The sequence below is a fragment of the Tursiops truncatus genome, chromosome 9 (genome assembly GCF_011762595.2).
Source record: "Tursiops truncatus isolate mTurTru1 chromosome 9, mTurTru1.mat.Y, whole genome shotgun sequence".
Lineage (NCBI taxonomy): Eukaryota > Metazoa > Chordata > Mammalia > Artiodactyla > Delphinidae > Tursiops > Tursiops truncatus.
Window position 1 is genome coordinate 87,212,845 of NC_047042.1, and position 25,645 is coordinate 87,238,489.

The 25,645-nt window shown below is 41.6% G+C and overlaps 1 protein-coding gene across 1 annotated transcript in view; it reads left to right on the forward strand.

Annotated features, from left to right (window-relative positions):
• Nucleotides 1–347: 347 nt before the first annotated feature.
• Nucleotides 348–25,645, forward strand: part of BPGM (bisphosphoglycerate mutase) — a 32,644-nt gene continuing 7,346 nt past the window's right edge. The window contains exons 1-2 of the mRNA XM_004329215.4: nt 348–666; nt 12,752–13,413. Coding sequence (XP_004329263.1) covers nt 12,813–13,413 — 601 coding nt within the window. The 5' untranslated portion in view covers nt 348–666; nt 12,752–12,812. The remainder of the gene's footprint in view (nt 667–12,751; nt 13,414–25,645) is intronic.

Sequence of the window (25,645 nt, forward strand, 5' to 3'; positions counted from 1 at the left end):
ATCCCTATAAAATTATCAACACTAGGAGAGAGTGAGGACGAGTTACTGCCCATAAATCGGGCACTTTAAAGGCTTTTGCTTTAATCACCGTTTAGGACTTAAAACCATGAGGAAAGCAGGCGCTTTCCTCCGCGAGGAGTGCCCACCTTCATCCGCCGGCTGCAGTTTCCCAAGAGTAAAGGAAGGCATCACCTCATCACTTCCAAGATTCCGTCGACCCTTCTCTACGTTGGCAGGTATTTCCTTCACGACGCCAATCACTTTCTAACACCTAGACCGCTTAAGAGCTCCTGAAGTTTTCCAATTGCCGTGGCGACGCTCCCGGCTTTGTTTTTCTACTTCCCTAGGCAGAAGCCCGCCCACTAGCGTCAAAGCTAGCTCCTCACTGGTCCGAAAGTGTGCTCGTCTCCTCAGCAAGCCATTCAGAGCCTTACTTTCTACGCCGGGGATTTGAAAAACGGAAAAGACCTCGACCTGTTCCTGGGAGTAGGGTGGGGCTGTGAATGAGTGACAGCTTGACCCTCCAATAGTCAGAGCCATAGGACCTGCCCCTTGTGGCTCCGGGGCTAGAAAAGAGAGTCGATGCCGGCAGCAGTGATGAGTCTTGGGAGGTATTGGCGGCTTGGCGGTTCCGAGGAGCGGCTGCTGCTGGTGGCCTTTTTGCAGGTGAGTGGTTTTAATATTGCTGTTGCGAACGTTTCCATTTCTCAATGATGTGGTGGTTTATTTTGGCGTGCGGGAGGGCCAGTTCCTTTCCTCCCCGGGTTCAGTCTTTGATGGGAGTCTGGCACTCGCGCGTCCACCCCTCAAGCTCCGACCCTCACTTATCCCCCAGGTCCCGCTCAGCTGTCCCTTTGTCAGAATAAGACTCTCTGGTCTGACAGCCGAAAGGAGGATTCCGCTTGGTAGAGGTACCTTGACGGCAAGAATAAACAGGAATTGAAGGGAGTGATGAACTCAACTCCCCTGGACGTCTGAGGCACGGGGTGACAGAGCCCCGTAAATAGTAGGGCTCCCACTGGGAGGGAGCTCGGTGTGTTTTCAGGGCTGTGCCACTATATTGAGGGCCATGGCAGACCTGGCCCTAAAAGTCTCAGTAGACAGAAAAAACTTGAACGTCATGAAAGGAGAAAGGTGAATATCTGCAATGGTTTATGGAGGGTTCTAGTCTGGAGCTAAATCACAGGTTCTTCGAACCACTACAAATGAAAAAATAAGTGTATTTCTTCTCCTTTCGAAGGGATGGGGGCCGTATTACTGGAGAAGGACAACAGAAATGTGTAATGGAAGTGAAGTTCACAGTTAACGTTTTAAGGATAATTGGTTGTTAGTTAACTTATTGTAACTCTCATTCCCCTACCACCTCCCTTCCAAATTATGGAGGCTTTATAGCTTGTGAGTGGTACCAGAATGTTAACTGACTGAATGCACACTTCTGGGGAAAAAAATCAAATGCTATCTTTCACCAGTAGCTATTAGGGTTTTCTATAATGAAAGCAGAACACATGTCATTTTGTCTTTTATTTTAAAACTGTCTTCGCTGAGGCCAGGGGACTAGGTTTGATCCATCTTTGTGTTCCTGTAGCACCTCACACACCACAGATGCTACTCAATTGTGGTGGGGTTGAGAGAAGCATAATTCAAACAAATGGTGTCGTGGAAGGAGCTCTGAGTTGGCAGTCAAGACACCTGGGTTTTAGTCTTGAAGCTATTTGTGTGATCTTAAATCATTCAGTTCTCTGTCTCTTAATTTTCGCATCTTTAAAAAGTGGATGTCGCATTGGATTATTTCCAAGGTCCATGCCTGTGTTCAAAGTCTGTTTTAAACTAAGGATCCTTAGACGTTTTCTAACACAAGTACATCAGCAAAATCTCATTGCAGTAAATTCCTAACCAGTCTGTTAGCAAATAAAAGTTCCCAGCTACAACAGTAGTACCTGTTCTTTTGTGTCCATATTTAAACCAAACCAAGTGGATCATTGTAGAAAATTTGGCTGCTGTCCAGAATGAACATTGTACAGAAGTATAATGTGGCAGAAAATGTCATCCTTTATTCCATCACTCAGAGGCAACCACTGTTGGTGTCCGGGTAGATCTTTCAGTCTCTCTTCCTCTTTTGCCTCCTATGGTTGGTTGAAATTAAGTGGCATGTTTCATTTTAAGTAATGACATCTAAATTCAGCCATGCCCTCATCTTTGTGTGTCTGGTGCCTAGAGCACAGAGGACACGCCAGTGTCTGAACTGTTAGGTCACTTGAACATCCTTGGAATGAAATCTGGTGTGAAGGGATATTTATATGGGGAAATAGGACTAAAAGTATCACTTAATAACAAAACTCTTTAACTGAAACTTGGCCACAAATATGGATAAAATATAGTTTATAAAATGTAAAATAAATGTTAGCCACTTCACTAAAGCATTTGGATTGTAGAATATTGCTTAGTATTTGGTATGCTTCTAGGACTGTATCTTACTGGCAACGCCTCTTTCCAGAAACACAACATTTGATTGCATTCCTACTTCACTGTCTAATTTAACCTTTTCTCCTTACTGCCACCCGCATTTTGCTTTTTTCCCAGCTTTTACTTCTGCTCATACCATCAGCAAGTCAGGATCACTCTCAAGGGCCTGAGGTCTGTGTCAGTGTTCATGTGTTAGTCAAAGTCTGCTCCATTCAACCCAGAATACCTCACACTCTTTGGTAGACCACTCCACCATAATCTCATTTAGTCTTCTTCATAGCCCCTTGAGAATAGTAATTAGATAGGAAGGAGGTGTCATGAGTGGGTGTTGTGCACATGGGTGATGCCACGCAGGCTGGAACAGGCCACATGCCCCAGGCACACACATATGTCATTACACATGTGTGTCCCTTTCCTGTGAAGAGGGGTCTACCTGCTATGGTTTGTTACCTTTGTAACAAGTGGTTAATAGGTATAAAGTTGGAGAATGACAGGGTAATAGTGTCTGGAAAACACCTGTAAGTAATAGCGTTTGCTCCTGGTAAAGAGTTGTTCTTATAATGCAAACACAAATGGAACAGTTCCCATAAAGCTTTAGGAAAAGTAATAGATTATGGAACAATAGGTACTTTGGGATATAGTCATGTTTGAACTTTTCGTAATGAGCTGGGCTTGGGTAAGGCATATTTTAAGACCCTAAGGAAATGAGCTCCAGATTTCATTTCCACTGTTCCTTTTTAATCTATCAGAGACACGGTTAACCTCTCTTTTTCCTATCCTCACATCTAGCCAGCCTATCTTTATAGAGTTAGATCCCTAATGCAGCGGAGGTTAAGAGATGTTCAAAGGTATGTAGTGAGGATTTGGACCAGGGAAAACATCCAAGTGGTCTAGGGTAGGATTTGAATATTTAATATTTAAGGGTAAGCTTTGGCTCAAAGCAACTCTGGCTCTGCATGCCTTATTTTATATTACTTCAACATTATATCATTGATCACATTTCTTACTCAATTTTGGAAACAGTAAACAAACTAAGTGTTTAGACTGGACTTTATCCTATAATTTTCCCCACCTGTTCATGAGTTGCCATACTAGAGTATTAGACATTATTATTTTTCAAACACCTGAGGAAAGGAGGAAGCACTGTCCTAGGAGCATTGGTTTGGGAGAGAGGACGAGACTCAGTTATGGTGGGTGAGGGAGAGGTACGTAAAATTATATGGTTTAATGAGGAGCAGGTGTAGGAGGCAGCAGCAAGATTTTTAGCTACATTTGTTGATACTACCTAGAGATTCTGGAAGTATTGTAGAAGTAACCTCAGTAAACGCAATGGCCTGATATGTACCAGTCTCCTACCTACCTACCCACCCTCTCCATCCCTACCTTGCCAAAAGGATGCTAATCTTGAAACATAACTCGACTTTACGGTGACATTTATGGAAAGGATATTTTTTACCCTGTCGCCAATTTAGGTGGGAACAAATGCATATACGTATATATATTTCAAAAGGTCTTTGAAAATATGAGTCACCTGCAAATTGTGTTTTCTTCAAATCGCCTATTTGTTTCTTTTTTGCCAAGGCAATTCCATAGCACCCATTCCTGAGCAGGTATACATTCACCTGAAGTGTGAAGCATTTATAAAGATGTCTAATAAAAGTAATGCATGTCAAAATGACAGATTATATTTTTGAAGTTGGTTAACAAGATGAATAATTTTTTCCCTCTTCTATCTTGAACCCATTATTAAATTCGATGAAGCAAAATAAACTACTCAGACTGATTTAAATGTGCTCAGTACTATCTTCTGTGAGGGATAAAAACAGTTATGAATGGGATTCCATTATTCAAGGCACTTGCAGTTCTGGCTAAGAATGAAAGCAGGTGATTTAATAACGTTGGGATTATCCCATGACAGGATACTTAAAGGTTCAAAATGCTGATGTGATTAGTAGATCTGAATAATCCCAGCTAGGCCAGGGTTTGGCAAACTAAGGCCTTCTGACCCACTACCTGTTTTTGTACAGTCCACAAACTATGAATGGTTTTTAATGGTTGAAATAAATCAAAGTATAACAATATTTCATGTGCATGAAAATTATGAGATTCTAATTTCTTTGTCCATATGTAAAAGACAAAAAAGTTCCAATATGTTTATTGGAACACAGCCTTATTTATTCATACATGCATTGTTTATGGCTGCTTTCAGCAGAATTGAGTAATTGTAACAGAGACCACATAGCCCACAAAGCCTAAAAAATTTACTCTTTGGCCTTTTACAGAGAAAGTTGCCCCCACCTGAGCTAAGCTGGAGTGTCTTTCACATCATCGCCTTTACCCCTTTTCAAGAGCCATTATGCTTGTCCAGGTCTTCATTAAATGTTACCAGAATGGTTGCAAAACCTCACAAGTATTCACATCCCTGGTTTTCCCATCTCTCTTACTTGTAGGTGCTGCCTGATCCTCCTAAAATACACATTATTAACCCTTTAACGATGTCCCAATACTTACAGAAGAACCTGCATTCTTTGGCACAAGGCCCTTTTTGGGGCCACTATTCAGTCTTATCTTTCTAGACTAGTCTCCTCCTACTTCCTTGTTATACCCTATACTTAGTTTAAGATGCTCATATAATTTTCCAGATGGGACCTTCAAGTGTGAAAGGGGCCCTATAATAAGTATGTTGGGAAAACAGGCCTAAAGCAAGACTGTTCTAGGCAAACCAGTTTGAATGGCTCACCATTTCTCCATAAACACCTATTCCCTTGCCCTCTACTCACTGTTCCCTTAGGCTGGAATTCCTTTTCTTTTTTCTATAAATCTGAATCTTAAACATCCTGGAATTCTTTTTCTTTTTTCTATAAATCTGAATCTTAAACATCTTTTCAAATTCAGCTTAAATAGTGCCATGTCCGTGAAGCATTATTCAAGTAAAAAATCTCTCCTTGGGGCTTCCCTGGTGGCGCAGTGGTTGAAAGTCTGCCTGCTGATGCAGGGGACACAGGTTCGTGCCCTGGTCCGGGAAGATCCCACATGCCGCGGAGCAGCTGAGCCTGCGCGTCCGGAGCCTGTGCTCCGCAACGGGAGAGGCCACAACAGTGAGAGGCCCGCGTACAGCAAAAAAAAAAAAAAAAACTCTCCTTTTCCATCTCCCATATACATGAACTGCTTTCTCATGATGTGGGTTAATTTCTGCTTTAGTGATACACACACATATCCTTTCCCCCATTAGTCACTTGGAGACATCATTCATGTTGGATTCTGTATTCCTCACAGGCCTAGCATTATGCCATGTTCAAATGGAGTTTGTAACACGTTTGAAGAATGAGTTAATTGACCAAACTTGGTAGACTGATGAGTATTTGGGAATGTCAATGTATAAATCATCCGTTTTAACGTAATTTAAGTAGTGAGAAAAGTTGGGTTTCCAAGGGCTGAGGACGGAGCCTTGGGTGCCAATATGGCGGTGGAGCAGAGCGGGTCAAGGCATATGTATAGGCTTTGGGGTCCAGCCTGCCTGAGATTGAAATCCAGCTCTGCCAGTTACAGTCTTTGTCATCTTGGGCAAGTTGACCTCACCTCTTAGGTTTCTGCATCTGTAAAACAGGAGTAATCATAGTAACTTCTCTGCAGAATGGTGGTTGAGGATTTAAATAGTCCCAAGCACACGGTGAGCACTCTGAGAAAGGTAGCGGCTATGGTGTCATATGCTGTCTTCATCGTCATAGTACTGTTGCTGAGGGGCAGAAAATACAGATTCAGTAAGAAAGAGAAAAAAAAACATCGTATATTAACGCATATATGTGGAATCTAGAAAAAGGTACAGATGAACTGGTTTGCAAGGCAGAAATAGAGACACAGATGTAGAGAACAAACATATGGACACCAACTGGGGAAAGTGGTAGGGCGGGGGTGTAGTTGTTGTTGGTGGTGGGATGAACTGGGAGATTGGGATTGACATATATACACTAATATGTATAAAATAGACAACTAATAAGAGCCTGCTGGGGCTTCCCTGATGGCGCAGTGGTTGGGAATCCACCTGCCAATGCAGGAGACATGGGTTTGAGCCCTGGTCTGGGAAGATCCCACATGCCGCGGAGCAACCTAGGCCTGTGCACCACCACTACTGAGCCTGCGCCCTGGAGCCCGTGAGCCACAACTACTGAGGCCCGTGCACCTAGAGCCCGTGTTCCACAACAGGAGAAGCCATCGCAATGAGAAGCCTGCGCACCACAACAAAGAGTAGCCCCAGCTCGCCCCAACTAGAGAAAAGCCCATGTGCAGCAACGAAGACCCAATGCAGCCAAAAATAAATAAATAAATTTATTGGAAAAAAGAAAGACCTGCTGTATAAAAAATAAATAAATTAAAAAAAAAGAAAATATAGATTCAACACTGGGACATAACAATTGAAGAGCTGGGAGAAATGCAGCACCAAAATCTTGGAAGATTTTTTCTTCCCTTGATAGAAATAGTCAGCTTCAGAGGGGTCAAAGCCCTGTAAGTCCTGAGTGAAGATGGTCTTCACTTAGTAAGAAGTAACCAATCAGCAGTCTTTTGAGAGAGCATTTCAGTAGAGTGGGCAAGGTATAAGTTAGGTGTCAGAGGACTAAAAAAGTAATGGCCAGAGGAAGAGAAAAACAGCCAAGAGGAAGCGGCAGGAAGATGAGATGCAGCGTCATGTAAAAGATACGTTTGTTTACTAAATTTTTCTCTTTGAGCCACACCATACTTTAAAAAGGAAGGAACCCTGGGGTATGGTAATTCAGTGACCCGTGTGGCCCTTTGGGGGTATGAGGTAAATCATTGACTAAAATTAGTGCTTAATTCAAGTGCCAGTAACCCGTGCCAACGGATAAATGAGGACCCTTAAGAACCAACTCCAGCGTGGTGAGCTTTACCAAAAGCAACACAAAAAAACAAAGCTTGATTTTTAGAAAGGATAGTTTTTAATTCTTAGCCTGGCACCTTATTATAAGTTGGGGGTGACTATTGCCTGACTTGACCTTGTGATTTGAGGTTCTTCAGGCAGTCATACGCCGAGCCCTCCTTTATACTCACCTTGTTTGTGTGCATTTCATGAAATGTCTGCCTGGGTTGGGGAGACAAGCTGTGACTGGAGATTCTCCTGTGAAGGGAAGCCTAGTGAGCCTAGATGCTCACACCCAGACTCACAAATCTTCCGTGGTGAGGCAGAAAGAGTGCGGGTGTCAGAGGCACAGACCTGGATCGCAGTTCCAATTCCATTTAGTGGCTCTGTGTTTTTGGACAAGTCAACCAGTGTCTCTCTTTTCTCTGTGGAGATTATTATGGCCTTTCATGTTTAGTTGTCTAGTTGTTATACTAAACTGTAACAAAAGAAAAATATAATGGATGATTATTCTTGGCGCTGCCTTTGCCATCAAATACATTGGAATTCTTGAGTTAAAGCTTCCTAAAGTCTCGGGCCTGACTATTTTTGGTTTGGTAGTTACCACTAAAAATGTCAGGCCTTAGCCTTATTGGCACAAGCTAATCCTTTTTGCCTACCTTTGATTCAGTCAACACACCTACTAAGTACCTAGTATGTGTCAGGTGTCATGCTGGGTTCTAGAGACGGGACAGTGAGTCAGACCAACCCTGATGCGGCTTGCAGTCTAACAGGGCACACAGATGTGGAACAAGTGATCTGTCACAAGTGACCCATCACAACGGTACCTAGTGTCCTAAAGCAGGGGGCTGTGGAGGCACCTCACCACTTCCCAGTGGGTGGGAAAGAAGGGCAGAGAAGTCTGCAGAGGCTTTAAAAACATTGTCCTCAGACCAGCCGCCTCAGCATCACCTGGAAGCTTGTTAGAAATACAGATTCTCAGGCCTGCCCCAGACCTACTCATTCAGGCTCTGGAAGTGGGGCCCAGCAGCCTGTTTGAACCAGTCCTCTTGGTGATTCTGATGCACATTAAAGTTTGAGGACGACTAGCCTAGAGGAAATAACATTTAAGCTAAGCACTAAAGCTACACCAGTCAATACAGTAGCCACTGGTCACGTGTGGCTATGGAGCCCTTGAAATGTGGTCAGTCCAAATGGAGATGTGCTTTAAGTATAAAATACACATCAGGTTTCAAAGACTTACTAAGAAAAAAGAAAGTAAAATACCTCATTGAGAATTTTATATAGGTCATATGTTAGAATGATAATCTTTTGAACCTAAAGGGTTAAATAAAATGTATTATTAAAATTTCACCTATTTTTGCTGCTTAGTACGGCTTTTAGAAAATTTTAAATTACAAATTTAAAAAAGCCAATTATATGTGGCTTGCGTTACATTTTGATTGGACACAGCTGATCGAAAGGCTAACTAGCAGGCCCCCAAAGCAGGGAGGGACTGAAGTGGGGGTAGAGGGGAGGGGGTGTTGGGTGAGGGTTCTGTGTAGGAGACAGTGTGTGCAGAGGTCCCGAGGCCAGAAAGAACATGGCATGTTCAAGGAAATAAAAGAAAACCAAAGTCTTGCAGGTCACATTAAGGATTTTGAGCTTTGTCCTAAGATCAACAGGAAGTAATCTGAGGGTTTTAAATAGGGTACTCAGTTTTCAGGAAGTTTGTAGCTAATACATGAGGGCAAGAGAGCTACAGCTGAATATTGCAAGGCTCAGAATCAAAGCTCCCCCCACCTGCCCAAAAGATGGTGGGGATGGAGGCATTTGGACAGGAAGTACTATTGAGAGGGAGGGAGCGGGACCCTGCTCGTCAGCAGCCCCTGCCCCAGGATACGAGGCACGAACACCCCTGCTGAAGAGAGAAGCAGACACCTGGGAATAGTTTGGTGTTCAGTTCATTTTCAGCTTGGTTAAAGTTGAGAGCTAGAGGAAACAAACATTCCAGAAGAGTCCAAAGTTGAGTAGGAGTTTGATTACAGAGCTGGGACTCTGCAGGGCACTGGCGAAGTTTTGGTGAAGAGAGGGTCAGGGACAAGGAAGCCTGGCACACGTGGGGATTAGAGGGTCTGTCCTTTGAAAGAGTGTGCTGGACAACCACAGAGGAAGGCTGGGGTTAGAGCCTGGAGGCTTGGGGTCTGACCAGCTCCAGGGGGCAGGAAGGCGGGGCTGGGGGGGGTGGTCCTCATTCACCTGTGGCCTGGAGGAGGTTTCTCTTTAAGTCACAGTCACACACTAGCAGACTCAATCTACCCTCAGAAATGTCTTGTTTAGCTCACATTTTTTAAATGTATTCAAATTAGTTGCTAGTATTTGTATTAGATATCACATAAAATTCACATTTCCAGTTCTTTTGAGAATTGGAAGATTGAGGACCCCAGTTCCTCAGTCTCACAGAGAAATGGGCTGGAGCTAAGTAGCAGCTACTCCCTTCATTTTTCATTTGAGCTTCTAAGAACTGAAATGATCACATTAAAAAAAAAGACATTTACCCTAAAAACAAAACAGAATCCACAGGTTCTGTCTGGTCTGAGTCTTGCATTCTCTCCAGTCTTTGTTTTCAGCAGCCCTGGCTTCTCCTTGTTCTCCAGAAAAGTTCTAGAATGGTACCCTTAGCTCAGCGAGACCAGATTATACAAATGCTTTGTCCATGCACACGAGTTGCTTCCATCAGAAAAGCGCGTGTTCCCTGCAGTTCAGCACTTTTCCTACCACCTTGCAGCCCCACAGCACTGCTCCTCACAGATCAGCCTGAAACTTTAAATGAAACTGACTACAGTGTTATGTTTGTTGACACTTGACATCCCACAATGATTAAATTGTAAAGAATGCAAACTATAAACCTCAACAGCTCCTTTGTGAATATTCAGTAGTTAATTAAATGGCAAAGATCAGTTGATAGCAAGGAGGAGAGAGGGAAGGGACTTTCTGTTGACCTGAGGTAGATGTTCCAGTTTGGTACCTTATCCTGTATTCGCCGTCTGTCCACCGGAGTAAAGCGCAGGTGTGTATTTATTTGTAGAGTCCTTGTGGCTGTAGCACTATTTCTCTGCTCCAATATATATATTTTGAGGGGAAGAAACAGAAATTGTTTTATTTCTTTAAGTAAGCAAATAGAGCACATTAAAATACTGCAGAGCTTGGTGATAGTTGCCTCAGTGTTCATGATACTATTGCTACATTTTTTTTGTTGCCTCCATATAGTTTTTAATCAAAAGATGATGGAGAAGTGCCTCTGCCTATAATATTTGTTTATCACACCTTCTTCATTTGAAGGGAAAGTAGCTTCATCAGCCTAAGGAGCTTCTTGTTTGACAAGACACAGTAAGGGCTGAGGTAGAGAACAATTGATAACTTCTCTTTTCTCCATCCCCCTTCTCACCACCACCGAAAACAAAACAGTAAATGTTGCGTGGGCATGGATCCAGTTTTTGATGGGCCTGAAACTTCTAGTACTTAGTGGATTGGGGTGGGCCCTTTAAAAAAAAAAAGCAATACAGAAGTGTCTTGCTGATTAAACACACACACACACACACACACACACACACTCTCCCTCTCTCTCTCTCTCTCTCTCTCTCTCTCTCTCTCTCTCTCTCTCTCTCTCTCAACGATGTGAATTCATTATTTGGTCTCTCCCAGTGCCTTAGAAGGAGTTTGTTCAAGTGAGGGGCCCTGAAACTTGAGCTTCATTAGTTTCATGATTATTCCTCTTCCGGGCACTGGTAATCCCCTAGACAAACACTGCCCAGTTCTTTCATCCCATTCTCTGTTCTGCCACCCGATGCCCATCTGGGCTGAGAATAGAGACATTGCTTTCCCTCTGGAAAGTCTTAGCTCTGCAAGGTACCTTCACCTGAGTCCTTAGCCCAGCTTCTTCCAGTGACCTGATGCTTCCCCACTTCACATGCACTAAATAAAGCGTCAAATTTTATTGATACCTGATGAGAAAGGGAAGTCATAAACCTAACCATTGTAGCCTTTCAGCCACTTGCAAATCACCTCAATCTGCTTCCTCCCTTGGGTCCTCTGTTGGCCCTCCACTGAAATTGGAAGCTTTGTTTTAAAGACATTTTTCCCCCTTGAGAATCTCTAGGAATTACTAAAGGAAGGAAGAAATTAGATCTAGATTCCAATTAACTTTGTCATTGACTGTTATATAACTGTGGGTGAATCACAGTTTAAGTGGGACAGAAAATCTCCAGTTAATGGAAGTTGCCAAGAATGGCAGAAGCCCAGGCCCTGATGTTCATATAATCTGTACTCTCCAGTGTGGAAAGTGCTGGGCTGGAGGTGGAAAGCGCTGGGCAAGTAAACTGAGCAGGGTTTGTCAGTGTAGATCTGTCCACTGCAAGGAGAGCGAGGCAGGCTGATGCAGCCAGCCCGAAGATTCTCCAGGGGACAGAGTGGGCCCAGCAGATCTTTGGGCCGGCAGCTTCACTTAGGAAGTTCAGAAACACTTTAGGGTTGCCTGTCCCTCTTTACTAGAGTCTTCGCCTGCTGAGATGTGGCTGGCATGTGTAGGACAGCTGAAGGGTTGGGAGAAGGAGAGGGGGGCCTCCTTATCAGTGTGCTTCCTCTCACTCCTACAGACCTGCTTCTGGTAATCTGTTTCTACAGGCAGCATCTCTCAGCTGCTTAATTTGATAGCTTGTTTTGCATCCAATTTATTCCTGCCAAAAACTCTATCTTGAGGCAGGTGAAAGATTATTTAGGTGAGTACCATATTGGGTGTTAATGTTGATTTAAATCATTTTAATGTTTAAATGTTGAACCTTAGATTTTCTTGTATGTGATGTAGCCTGTGGCATTGAAGAGCTAGTTGCCACCAATCAATGATTTACATACCAGATGAATGTGGTGGTTTATTGAATTAACATGTTTAATAACTTCAATAATAAGACGAGACTGGTAAATTATTTCTCCACCAGAGGGGGAAACAAAATGAGAAGGGTGCCTTCAGTCTCGAGTCAGCTTCTCAGACCTGGGAGTTCCCAACTACGAGTCATCCTTTTAGACACCTAAAACTCATTCTATTAAATCCTGTCTTCTGTAAGCAGAAACTGCCTTTTTATCTGGTGGAAATGTAGCATGCCAATAGAATGAAGTGTTCTGTTGTTTTATGTCATACAATTAACTTACTACCCAGCCATCAGAAAATTTGTCAACTAACTAGGTTCCCTGTAATTATCTGTAGACTCTGCCTGTATGTGCCACAGTATGTATGAGTTGCCGAATGTCTGATGTCAAAACTGTTCAAGGAATCATTCCAGTGTGTTTTAGAAACTGGCTGTTGAAAAGTTGTGCTTCCACCCCCAGGTAGTTAGTTGAATGAAGAATATAACTTATACTTTTTGTTTCTTCTCTTTCTAGATGTATTGCTGTCACTGAACACTGGCCCATTGGAAAGCACTAGAGAAGCTCAGCCATCAGTATGTCCAAGTACAAACTGATTATGTTAAGACATGGAGAGGGTGCTTGGAATAAAGAGAACCGTTTTTGTAGCTGGGTGGATCAGAAACTTAACAGTGAAGGAATGGAAGAAGCTCGGAACTGTGGGAAGCAACTCAAAGCGCTAAACTTTGAGTTTGATCTTGTGTTCACATCCGTCCTGAACCGGTCCATCCACACAGCCTGGCTGATCCTGGAAGAGCTGGGGCAGGAGTGGGTTCCCGTGGAAAGCTCCTGGCGTCTCAATGAGCGTCACTATGGAGCCTTGATCGGTCTCAACAGGGAGCAAATGGCTTTGAATCACGGCGAGGAACAAGTGAGGCTGTGGAGAAGGAGCTACAGTGTGACCCCACCGCCCATAGAGGAGTCCCATCCTTACTACCACGAAATCTACAACGACCGGAGATATAAAGTGTGCGACACTCCTTTGGATCAGCTGCCACGATCCGAGAGCTTAAAGGATGTTCTGGAGAGACTCCTTCCTTATTGGAATGAAAGGATTGCTCCTGAAGTATTAAGTGGTAAAACCATTCTGATATCTGCTCATGGAAATAGCAGCCGGGCACTCCTGAAACATCTGGAAGGTACCATCTTTATGCTACTACTTACTGAAGGTTGCTACTGGGCCTTAATCTAGAAAGGAACTGGTTTCTAAGCTAATAATGCACAGTTTACGTAATAGACTTTCCTTCCCTATTACCTTTTGTCCTTTCAGTCTTTTCAGGATCCTTTTGTTCTATCAGTCAAAAATCCTGGGCCTTTTACATTCCTGTTATCTGAAGCAGTGATTCTCTAACGTCAGCAAGCATCAGAATCACCTGGTGGGAGGGAGCGCTGGGACCACCACTGGTTTCTGGCCGCACCCTTGGAGTTTCTCAGTCTGTAGGCCTGGGGTGTGGCCCAGTAATTTGCGTTTCTAAGGAATTTTCAGGTGGTGCTGATAATGATGCTTGGGCTTCTCCAAGTGCTTGAGAACCACTGATCTAAAAGATTCTGTGGCTTTTGTTGTAACAAGGTAAGAGGAGGCTAGGGAGGGAAGAAATTTTTGTAGAAATGGTATGCAAGTTAAGTTTTTTTTTCTTTTGAGTCTTTCAAGTTAAGTGAAATCATATAGACTTCAGTTTTGCTCCCGTTCTTCCAACTTTAAACAATCATTGCTGTGTTTTCAGACCTAGGTTTCCTGAATAATTGTTTTGTTCCAGTCTTCTCTTTGTTCCAGACCAGGCTTAGTCATCGACTGGGAGAAAGTTCAGGAGAAGGAAAATAAAAAGATGGCTTATTGGAGATAATTAGTAGCCTTAATTTTATTTTAACTCCTTGATGTTATGTTCTAGAAAGTACTGTGTTGTTACCTTCCTCTTAAGTAACATGAACTAAATAAACTCCTCTGAGGACTTGAGCTCACCAGTTTTGGGCACCAGTGATTGCACAGTGACACCTTCAGGGGGTTTCTCCCTCCCCTCTCTCCCTTCACTAAATAATCCGGACGGTTGTGCATTTTGAGTGATCCGCTCTGTCTGGTGTTTTCCTGTCTATCGTCACTGTCAGCAGTCAGCCCACTGGCATTAGAATGCATTTCTCCAACATTCCCTTTTCATTCTGCTTTACTTTTCTATATGTGGGTGTGAAAAATGAAAAAGTTGACCTTGCACATGAAATAAGTGAAAATAGGTTATTGTTAACAAAATGAACTGATCTTTATAGGATTTTAATGTAAACCTTTTAGCATGTGTTTTTTTCCCCCTAGTTTTTATAACATGGCCAAGAGCCAAGTCATTACTCATATACCTGACCTCCATTCATTGTGCAGAGATCTAAAATCTACAGGCTTTATCGGCTATTTAAAACATCATTGGCCAGACATGGCACTTGATCTGTTTGTGTATGTGTATATACCTTATTTACTCAACTATATAAATGGTATTATTCTTCCTTGTTCAGAATAGTCATGTATTTGATTAAATATCTATATATAACTTCATCATTACTGGATTTATTATAGTACTTTATTGTTTGAAGAAGAGTTGAAGCTCCTCTTAGGACAACAACAAACTAAAATTCAGAATTTCAAAGTTTCTGCCAGAAGATGTATTCTCTGTCTCCATGCCAATTCCTTTTTTCCAGAGATGGGACTTAGATCTCTTTGTGGCCAGATTCCCTTCCCTCAAGAAAAGGCCATCATCTCCTTCAGGATCCTCTTTTCTTCCCCATCTCAGCTAGGAAATCCTCCTTTTAAAGACAGTTTCCTGCTGGTTAGTACCATTTACCCATCTTCAGGTTTAGAGCACTAAGATTATTCTGCAGCCCCGACCATAGCATATTCTAGATACCCCCTTCCATTAGTGGGTTGGTAACTTAACCACTTGTTACTGTTATTTTTGAAAGAAATAGGAAGGTTTAACAAATGGTGGTGAAGAAGACTGCCACCATTGTAGGGATGCAGGGAAAACTACCTGTCGAGGGCAAGGTAACACATAGAAAAGCTGACTGTCTATATTTGAGGGAGGTTTTGAAACCATTAATAGTTTATTGAAAAACAATCAAATGGTATAGCTGCTTGGGAAAACAACCTGGCAGTTCCTTGACGGTGACACATAGAGGTACCATATGATCCAGCAGGTCCACTCCTAGGTACATACCTGTATTCATTTCCTAGTGCTACCGTAACAAAGTACCCAAAACTGGGTGGCTTAGAAAAACAGATAATTGTCTCACAGTTCTGGGAGCTGGAAGTCCTAAATCAAAGTATTGACAGGGTCCTGCTCTCTCTAACGACACTAGGAGAGAATCCTTTCTTGCCTCTTGTAGTTTCTGGTGTTTGCTAGAAATCTTTTTTTTTTTTTTTTTTAATGGCCACGCTGTGCAGCATGTGGGATCTTAATTCCCTGACTGGTGATTGAACCTGTGCCCCCTGCAGTAGAACCACTGGACCGTCCTTAACCACTGGACTGCAAGGGAAGTCCAGAAATCTGTAACGTTTCTTGGTTTGTAGATGCATCAGTGCAACCCTCCATCTTCACTTGGTGTTCTCCCTGTGTGTCTCTCCTTCTTGTCCAAACTTTCCTATTTATAAGGACACCAATAATATTGGACTAGGGCCTACCCCAAGGACCTCATTTTAACTTGATTACCTCTCTAAAGACCTATTTCCAAGAAAGGTCACGTTCTGGGGTACTGGAGGTTAACTTCAGCATATCTTTTTGGGGGGAATGCAGTTCAACTCATAACAATACCTAAGAGAAGTGAAAACATATGTCCACACAAAAACTTGTACACAAACCTTCAAAGCAGTATTACTCATAACAGCCACAGCCACAGTGTGGAAGCAACCCAAATGCCCATCAACAAGTGATTAGATAAGTTAAATGCAGTATGTCCATACAATTAAATATTATTCTGCATTAAAAAAAAATGAAGTACTGACACGTGCTATAACATGGATGAACCTTGAAATCATGATTACATGAAAGAAGCCAGGACTTCCCTGGTGGCGCAGTGGTTAAGAATCTGCCTGCCAGTGCAGGGGACACAGGTTCGATCCCTGGTCCAGAAAGATCCCACATGCTGTGGAGCACCTAAGCCCGTGTGCCACAACTGCTGAGCCTGTGCTCTAGGGCCTGCGAGCCACAACTACTGAGCCCGTGAGCCACAACTGTTGAAGCCGGCATGCCCAGAGCCTGTGCTCCATAACAAGAGAAACCACCACAATGAGAAGCCCGCATACCGTAACAAAGAGTAGCCCCCGCTCGCCACGACTAGAGGAAGCCCTGCGTACAGCAAAGAGGATGCAACGCAGCCAAAAATAAATAAGTAAATTAATTTATTAAAAAAAGAAAAGAAAAGTCTGCCCTGTTTAAAAAAAAGAAAGAAAGAAAGAAAGAAGCCAGTCACAAAGGATCACGTATTGTAGGATTATATTTGTATAAAGTCTCCAGAATAGGCAAATCTATATAGACAGAAAATAGATGATTTGTTTCCTAGGACTGGTGTGGAGGGGAAGAGGGTGGATTGAAGAGTGACTGCTAATATGTGCAGGGTTTCTTACTGGGGTGGCGAAAATGTTCTAAAGTTGACTGTGGCGATGGTTGTACAACTCTGAACATGCTAAAAGCCATTGTATACGTTAAATGGGTGAATTGTATGGTATGTGAATTATCTCATTAAAGCTGCAAAACAATTTAACCAATGAGATTTAAAGATGAAGGGATTTGACATTGGCCTAGAAAGCAATAGTTTAGGGCAAATACGTGGAAGTGAAGATAACAAAGGAGATATGCATGGATGTGGAGTATAGAATAAAGAAAAGAATTAAAACACAGCTTTGACCAGAAATGTGTTTACAGGGATTACTGAGAAATAAGCAGGCATTTATCCTCAGGCTTCATTTAACTTTTCTTCTGAAGGTCTTTTTTTTTTTTTAATTTGGATGTACAGAACTAAATTAACTTTCAGAGATTAATGAAATAGAAGCGACCTTAAATTATAACTCCTATCCCTATCACTATAAATAGGCTATATAGAAAATGTTTTTTGGGGTTTTTTTTTTTGCGGTACGCGGGCCTCTCACTGTTGTGGCCTCTCCCATTGTGGAACACAGGCTCTGGACGTGCAGGCTCAGTGGCCATGGCTCACGGGCCCAGCCGCTCCGTGGCATGTGGGATCCTCCCGGACCAGGGCACGAACCCATGTCCCCTGCATTGGCAGGTGGACTCTCAACCACTGCGCCACCACGGAAGCCCCTAGAAAATGTTTTTACTTGGGGGATAATTGATTTAAAGCAGTGGTGTTTATGCTGGAAGAGGTAAATTGTACAAAGAGTAGGAAGTATGTGTAGAGAAAGGTGTGAGGCTGGCAGATGCCTGAAGGAGAGGAGAAGGGAGGTGAATGGGAGGGAGACAGGCAACAGAAATGGTAGGGCTGGTGGCCAGGGAGGATGGCAGACATTCAGGCAAAAAAAAATTGGCAGAAAAGTCAGAATATACCACTAGGCACAAGCGAATAGCTGGGGAAGCAAATGAAGTGGAGTGAGGATTGCGGTTTGTTCATAGGAAGACATAAGAGTGGTTTGTAGTCTCAGCTCAGCCATCCTGGGGAGGAGAACAACTTTGTTCCCTTTTGGCCTATAGTACCCCCTGGTGGTACTGTTGTTAAGATTCATCAAATTCTTTGATGTTGCTAAGATTCCCTGTACTAACTTCCATGCCTCACATGGAAGAATTTCTTCATGTGCCTGAAATAGACTGGACTAGATTTTAGGATCACATCATACATTAGTTGTCATCTTTTGTTTTAGGGGTCCTCTAAAGGCCAATCTCCACTAATAGAATTCTCTTGCAGTGTGTACTGAAGAATTAGATCCAACTATTCTATGTCACAGCTCTAAGAATTAAGCATAAGTCACTTTCCCAAAGATCAGAAGAAATAGTGTATGTTATTTCTCCCATCATTTCTGTTAATTTAGTGAGATTTCAGCCCTTTTAAAATTTATTGTAGATGTATATGCTCACTGGAATAAGAATACTAGCATCTGTCCTCTTTTCTTGCATGTCTAACTTTTTTTAATGTTTATTTTTTATTTATTTATTTTTCTTATTAGTCATCAATTGTATACACATTAGTGTATACATGTCAATCCCAATCTCCCAATTCAGCTGACTACCACCACCACCGCTTTCCCCCCTTGGTGTCCATACGTTTGTTCTCTACATCTGTGTCTCTATTTCTGCCCTGCAAACCGGTTCATCTGTACCATTTTTCTAGGTTCCACCTATATGCGTTAATATACGATATTTGTTTTTCTCTTTCTGACTTACTTCACTCTGTATGACACTCTCTAGATCCATCCACGTCTCTACAAGTGACCCAGTTTCGTTCCTTTTTATGGCTGAGTAATATTCCATTGTATATATGTACCACATCCTCTTTATCCATTTGTCTGTCGATGGGCATTTAAGTTGCTTCCATGACTTGGCTATTGTAAACAGTGCTGCAATGAACATTGGGGTGAATGTGTCTTTTTGAATTATGGTTTTCTCTGGGTATAAGCCCAGTAGGTGGATTGCTGGGTCATATGGTAATTCTATTTTTAGTTCTTTAAGGAACTGCCATACTGTTCTCCATAGTGGCTGTATCAAATTACATTCCCACCAACAGTGCAAGAGGGTTTCCTTTTCTCCACACCCTCTCCAGCATTTGTTGTTTGTAGATTTTCTGATGATACCCATTCTAACTGGTGTGAGATGATACCTCATTGGAGTTTTGATTTGCATTTCTCTAATACTTAGTGATGTTGAGCAGCTTTTCATGTGTTTCTTGGCCATCTGTATGTCTTCTTTGGAGAAATGTCTATTTAGGTCTTCTGCCCATTTTTGGATTGGGTTGTTTGTTTTTTTAATATTGAGCTGCATGAGCTGTTTATATATTTTGGAGATTAATCCTTAGTCCGATGATTCATTTGCAAATATATTCTCCCATTCTGAGGGTTGTCTTTTCGTCTTGTTTATGGTTTCCTTTGCTGTACAAAAGCTTTTAAGTTTCATTAGGTCCCATTTGTTTATTTTTGTTTTTATTTCCGTTACTCTAGGAGGTGGATCAAAAAAGATCTTGCTGTGATTTATGTCAAAGAGTGTTCTTCCTATATTTTCCTCTAAGAGTTTTCTAGTGTCCGGTCTTACATTTATTTGAGATATTTCTTGTTTCTTGAGGTAGGCTTGTATAGCTGTAAACTTCCTTCTTAGAACTGCTTTTGCTACATCCCATAGGTTTTGGATCATCGTGTTTTCATTGTCATTTGTCTCTAGGTATTTTTTGATTTCCTCTTTGATTTCAGTGATCTCTTGGTTACTTAGTAATGTATTGTTTAGCCTCCATGTGTTTGTGTATTTTACGTTTTTTTCCCTGTAATTGATTTCTAATCTCATAGCATTGTGGTCAGAAAAGATGCTTGATATGATTTCAATTTTCTTAAATTTACTGAGGCTTGATTTGTGACCCAAGATGTGATCTATCCTGGAGAATGTTCCGTGCACACTTGAGAAGAAAGTGTAATCTGCTGTTTTTGGATGGAATGTCCTATAAATATCAGTTAAATATATCTGGTCTATTGTGTCATTTAAAGCTTCTGTTTCCTTATTTATTTTCATTTTGGATGATCTGTCCCTTGGTGTAAGTGAGGTGTTAAAGTCCCCCACTATTATTGTGTTACTGTCAATTTCCTCTTTTACAGCTGTTAGCAGTTGCCTTATGTATTGAGGTGCACCTATGTTGGGTGCATATATATTTATAATTGTTATATCTTCTTGGATTGATCCCTTGATCATTATGTAGTGTCCTTCCTTGTCTCTTGTAACATTCTTTATTTTAAAATCTATTTTATCTGATATGAGTATTGCTACTCCAGCTTTCTTTTTGTTGTTGTTGTTCTTGTTGTTGTTGTTGTTGTTGTTTTGCTTTTTTGCAGTACGCGGGCCTCTCACTGTTCTGGCTTCTCCCATTGCGGAGCACAGGTTCCGGACGCGCAGGCTCAGCGGCCATGGCTCATGGGCCCAGCCTCTCCGCGGCATGTGGGATCTTCCCGGACCGGGACACGAAGCCGTGTCCCCTGCATCGGCAGGCGGACTCTCAACCACTACGCCACCAGGGAAGCCCTCCAGCTTTCTTTTGATTTCCTTTTGCATGGAATATTTTTTTCCATCCCCTCACTTTCAGTCTGTATGTGTCCCTAGGTCTGAAGTGGGTCTCTTGTAGACAGCATATATATGGGTCTTGTTTTTGCATCCATTCAGCAAGCCTGTGTCTTTTGGTTGGAGGATTTAATCCATTCATATTTAAGGTAATCATCGATATGTATGTTCCTATGACCATTTTCTTAATTGTTTTGGGTTTGTTTTTGTAGGTCCTTTTCTTCTCTTGTGTTTCCCACTTAGAGAAGTTCCTTTAGCATTTGTTGTAGAGCTGGTTTGGTGGTGCCGAATTCTCTTAGCTTTGCTTGTCTGTAAAGCTTTTGATTTCTCCATCGAATCTGAATGAGATCCTTGCCGGTAGAGTAATCTTGGTTGTAGGTTCGTCCCTTTCATCACTTTAAGTGTATCATGCCACTCCCTTCTGGCTTGTAGAGTTTCTGCTGAGAAATCAGCTGTTAACCTTATGGGAGTTCTGTTGTATGTTATTTGTTGTTTTTCCCTTGCTGCTTTCAGTAATTTTTCTTTGTCTTTAATTTTTGCCAATTCGATTACTATGTGTCTCGGCGTGTTTCTCCTTGGGTTTATCCTGTATGGGACTCGCTGCGCTTCCTCGACTTAGGTTGCTATTTCCTTTCCCATGTTAGGGAATTTTTCTAGTATAATCTCTTCAAATATTTTCTTGGGTCCTTTCTCTCTCTCTTCTCTTTCTGGGACCCCTATAATGCGAATGTTGTTGCATTTAATGTTGTCCCAGAGGTCTCTTAGGCTGTCTTCATTTCTTTTCATTCTTTTTTCTTTAGTCTGTTCCGCAGCAGTGAATTCCACTGTTCTGTCTTCCAGGTCACTTATCCATTCTTCTGCCTCAGTTATTCTACTATTGATTCCTTCTAGTGTTTTTTCATTTCAGTTATTGTATTGTTCATCTCTGTTTGTTCTTTAATTCTTCTAGATCTTTGTTAAACATTCCTTGCATCTTCTCGATCTTTGCCTCCATTCTTTTTCCAAGGTCCTGGATCATCTTCACTATCGTTATTCTGAATTCTTTTTCTGGAAGATTGCCTATCTCCATTTCATTTAGTTGTTTCTCTGGGGTTTTATATTGTTCCTTCATCTGGAATATAGCCCTCTGCCTTTTCATCTTGTTTATCTCTCTGTGAATGTGGTTTTTGTTCCACAGGCTGCAGGATTTTAGTTCTTCTTGCTTCTGCTCGCATGTCTAACTCTCAAGAGTTCATGTATGAAGGCTTCCTGTGGTACTTGACAAATTCTTAACCTAAAAGAAAACATCCTATTGAATTTGGATACTGACTTTCCAAGACTCCAAATATTAAGTGAATCTCCCTTACTTTAAGGGGAAAATATAGATTTTTGTTTTATAGGAAAGATTACTGGCTAATTTATTTGTGTGTATGTGTTTATGGTGTTAAAAAATGTCATAAAATGTAACATTTTAATTGTCAATTTATTTTTATAGTGAATTTATATGACTACACACCCCCCTATTTTCTGATTAATACCTGTTAACCGTTGCAATTATTAACAGCATCTCCTTTCACTTTCAAAAGTGCCCAGCTTGGAGGATTATATGGTCACGTTATAAGAAAGTTAGCTTTCATCTGTATTAAGAATGAATCTTTGAAATGGGTGTGACCAGATTGCATATTCCCTATAAATATGAAAGTTGCTAAATTCTTTGCATTGATTACAAAAGTAAAAATGCATGTCGTTGTAGACTGATCTGATTCCTAGTCATGTTTTCTAGATATGTTTATGTAAGATTCTCCCATACAAACAGGATCTTTCAAGGAAGTGGGAATTTTTCCCCATATTGTCCTTAAAATGCTTGATAGACTTCAAGCATCTTACCTTCTGCTAGGGAGGAGTGTGGTAACTGATAGAATCAATGACAGCATACTGTCCTATCATAAAAATACTTTATTGTAACTTTGAAGGAAGAATGATGACCCAGTCACATAGCTAATTAAGAAATTGGTCTACCCTGAAGTCTCCAAGTGCCTTAAGATCTTTGACTAAGAGTATACTGGTGTTACTAATTTACTCTAGATTGTATGTACCTCAGCAGTGGAGAGTGTTGTTAGTTCCTTAGATGTTATTTTGTTTCTCAAATATTTGGTGCTATGATTTTACCCTATAGTCAGTCAAGTCCTACCTGACACTTCTTCCATTTGTGGGAAAGAAGACAGATGCTGTTGAAGGAAAATGAAACCCAGACAGACCTCAGATGGCTTAGCCATGATCACAATAAGTATTTGGAGTCATGAATTCCGCCTAAACCCAGTTCACTGAGTCTCCACACACAATTACCGCCTGGGCTGTTTTGTTTTAAATTTTTTCTAAAAAGTAGCCCTTCTGTTGATCTATTCTGTTCGGAATAGTACGTTGTGAGAAGCTGAGTCAAGAGTATCTTTGGCAAGTAAACCATAAAAAGGTAGTTTCATGCAACTAATTGAGTCTTACATTATTATTGCTTTTACCTTAACATTGTGGTCTGTGAATGACACTTCCTAGTATAGCTATACCAGGTGGCCCTTTTTTGAGTGCACACTGTGTGCTAAATGCAGTTCTAGGCATTTTGCATATGTATCTTGTTTCTTGTAGGAACTAGAACAAGTCTCTGAACTCACTGGAAAGCTATGGTTCAATATTTTGACTTTGTTCAATACTTTGTTTTACTCTGCTGTTTAATGTAGCTAAGTCATGCTTTTTAAATTTCATTTGAGCAATTGTTGACTGTTTGCATTTTATTTTGTTTGTTTTGTTTTTTAGATTCCACATATAAGTGAGATCGTACGGTATTTGCCTTTCTCTGATTTCACTTAGCATAATGCCCTCTAGATCCATCCATGTTGTCACAAATGGCAAGCTTTCTTTTTTTTAATGGCTGAGTAATATTGTATATATGCACCACATCTTCTTTATCCATTCATCAATGAACACTTAGGTTGCTTCCATATCTTGGCTATTATAAATAATGCTACAGTGAACATCGGTGTGTGTGTATCTTTTTGAAAAAAATTTTTCTTTTCTTGGCCGCAACCATATGGCTTGTGGGACCTTAGTTCCCTGACCAGGGACCGAACCCGGGCCCTTGACAGTGAAAGTGCAGAGTCCTAACCAGTGGACCACCAGGGAATTACATGTATCTTTTTGAATTAGTGTTTTTGTTTTCTTTGGATAAATATCCAGAAGTGAAATTGCTAGATAATATGGTAGTTCTATTTTTAATTTTTTGAAGAACCTCCATACTGCTTTCTATAATGGCTACACCAATTTACAATCCTACCAGCATTGCACAGGGTTCCCTTTTCTGCACATTCTTGCCAACAGTTGTTATTTGTTGTCTTTTTGATGATAGCCATTCTGACAGGTGTGGGGTGATATATCACTGTGGTTTTAATTTGCATTTCCCTGATGATTAGTACTGTTGAGCATCTTTTTTATGTGTCTGTTGGCCATCTGTATTTCCTCTTTGGAAAATGTCTATTCAGGTCCTCTGCACGTTTTTTAATCAGGTTGTTTGGTTTTTTGATGTTGAGGTATATTAGTTCCTTGTATATTTTGGATATGAACCCCTTATCGGATATGTCATTTGCAAATATGTTCTCCTATCCAGAATGCTGCCTTTTGGTTTGTTGATAGCTTCCTTGTCTGTGCCAAAGCTTTTTAGTTTGGTGTAGTCCCATGGAATGCTTTACTTTTAACTTGATAGTAGTTCTTAATCCCTTCAGAATAAAGAAGACTTAAAACAGACATAAGAAATATTATATAGTGAGAAAATTCCTGCTTAAGGGACTGCTTTACTGATTTGTGGCAGCATAAACAATTGCCTAACAAGTCCGGATTACAGCAGGGCCCACCTCTTGCCAAGCACCACCACGAACACTCCTAACCCAGGCGTAGTGTCTAACAACACCCTGTTCCTTAGCACTCCAGACAGGTGTGTGTTTCTTTCTCTGCGGTTGGCGTAGTCACTTCGTGTTTGTTTCCTGCCGGCCCACATTGAAGGAGAAGCCAGGTACTGAACTGAAGCACTGGATGTAGTCTGCATCTTGCCAGCAGAAGTGGATTGTTTAGTCTGGGTTCAAGAAAGGACTAGGCAGGGCTTCCCTGGTGGCGCAGTGGTTGAGAGTCCACCTGCCAATGCAGGGGACATGGGTTTGTGCCCCGGTCCAGGAGGATCCCACATGCCGCGGAGAGGCTGGGCCTGTGAGCCATGGCCCCTGAGCCTGCGCGTCTGGAGCCTGTGCTCCGCAATGGGAGAGGCCACAACAGTGAGAGGCCCGCATACTGCAAAAAAAAAGAAAGGACTAGGCAGTTTCAAGTTTGGAGTAAGAGTGGCATGCAAGACAGACTTGACCCCTGAAGAACTGTGTGCAGCTGCACATGTAACAAGGCAAAGAAGTGACAAGGTGAAATTAGAGACTGGAGGAAAGGTCAGCTGGGACTTGCTGTGGGGATGGGGACTGACCAGTCAGTCACCTTTGGTATTCTGTAGTGGGATATTTTCAGAAGTAGCAGTCAGGCCTGTCTTCTGTGAAGCAAATGCTTATCTAGTGGTGTGGCTAAGCTTTCTCTTATTATAAGTATAATTGATTTATAGAAACCTTCATTTTTAAAAGTTGTAGGCCACTTAACTATAAAATTAGATGTAGAATGGATTCTTCTCTCTACCTTATTCTAAATTAGAGGCCGTTATACTGTCATCATGTTACATGATTCAAATAACCCATTTCCAGTTGTTCCCCAGCCAATCTTTAAGTTGTACATGGATACCATTCAAACCTAAAAGAATTATAATTAAAAATAGGTAAGCCATATATGAAATTCAGAATCTCTTCTGTCAGCTCTTATTTTGGCAATAGAAGAATACAGTACTCTTATCACAGATCACCCATCAGTGGGGTTTGGATTGAGACTAACTCAATTGGGAAAGGGAAGCGGGGCATGGGTGAAACCTCACAGCTGAATGATTTGATCGGAGCTGTTTTCCTCTCTCTCTGTCATCCTCAAAAATAAGCATTATGGAATTGGGGTTTCCTCTTGTCCTGTAACAGATGTCTCCCTGAACATCTTTCCTCCTATTTCCTGATATTCAAAGATTTTGAGCACACAG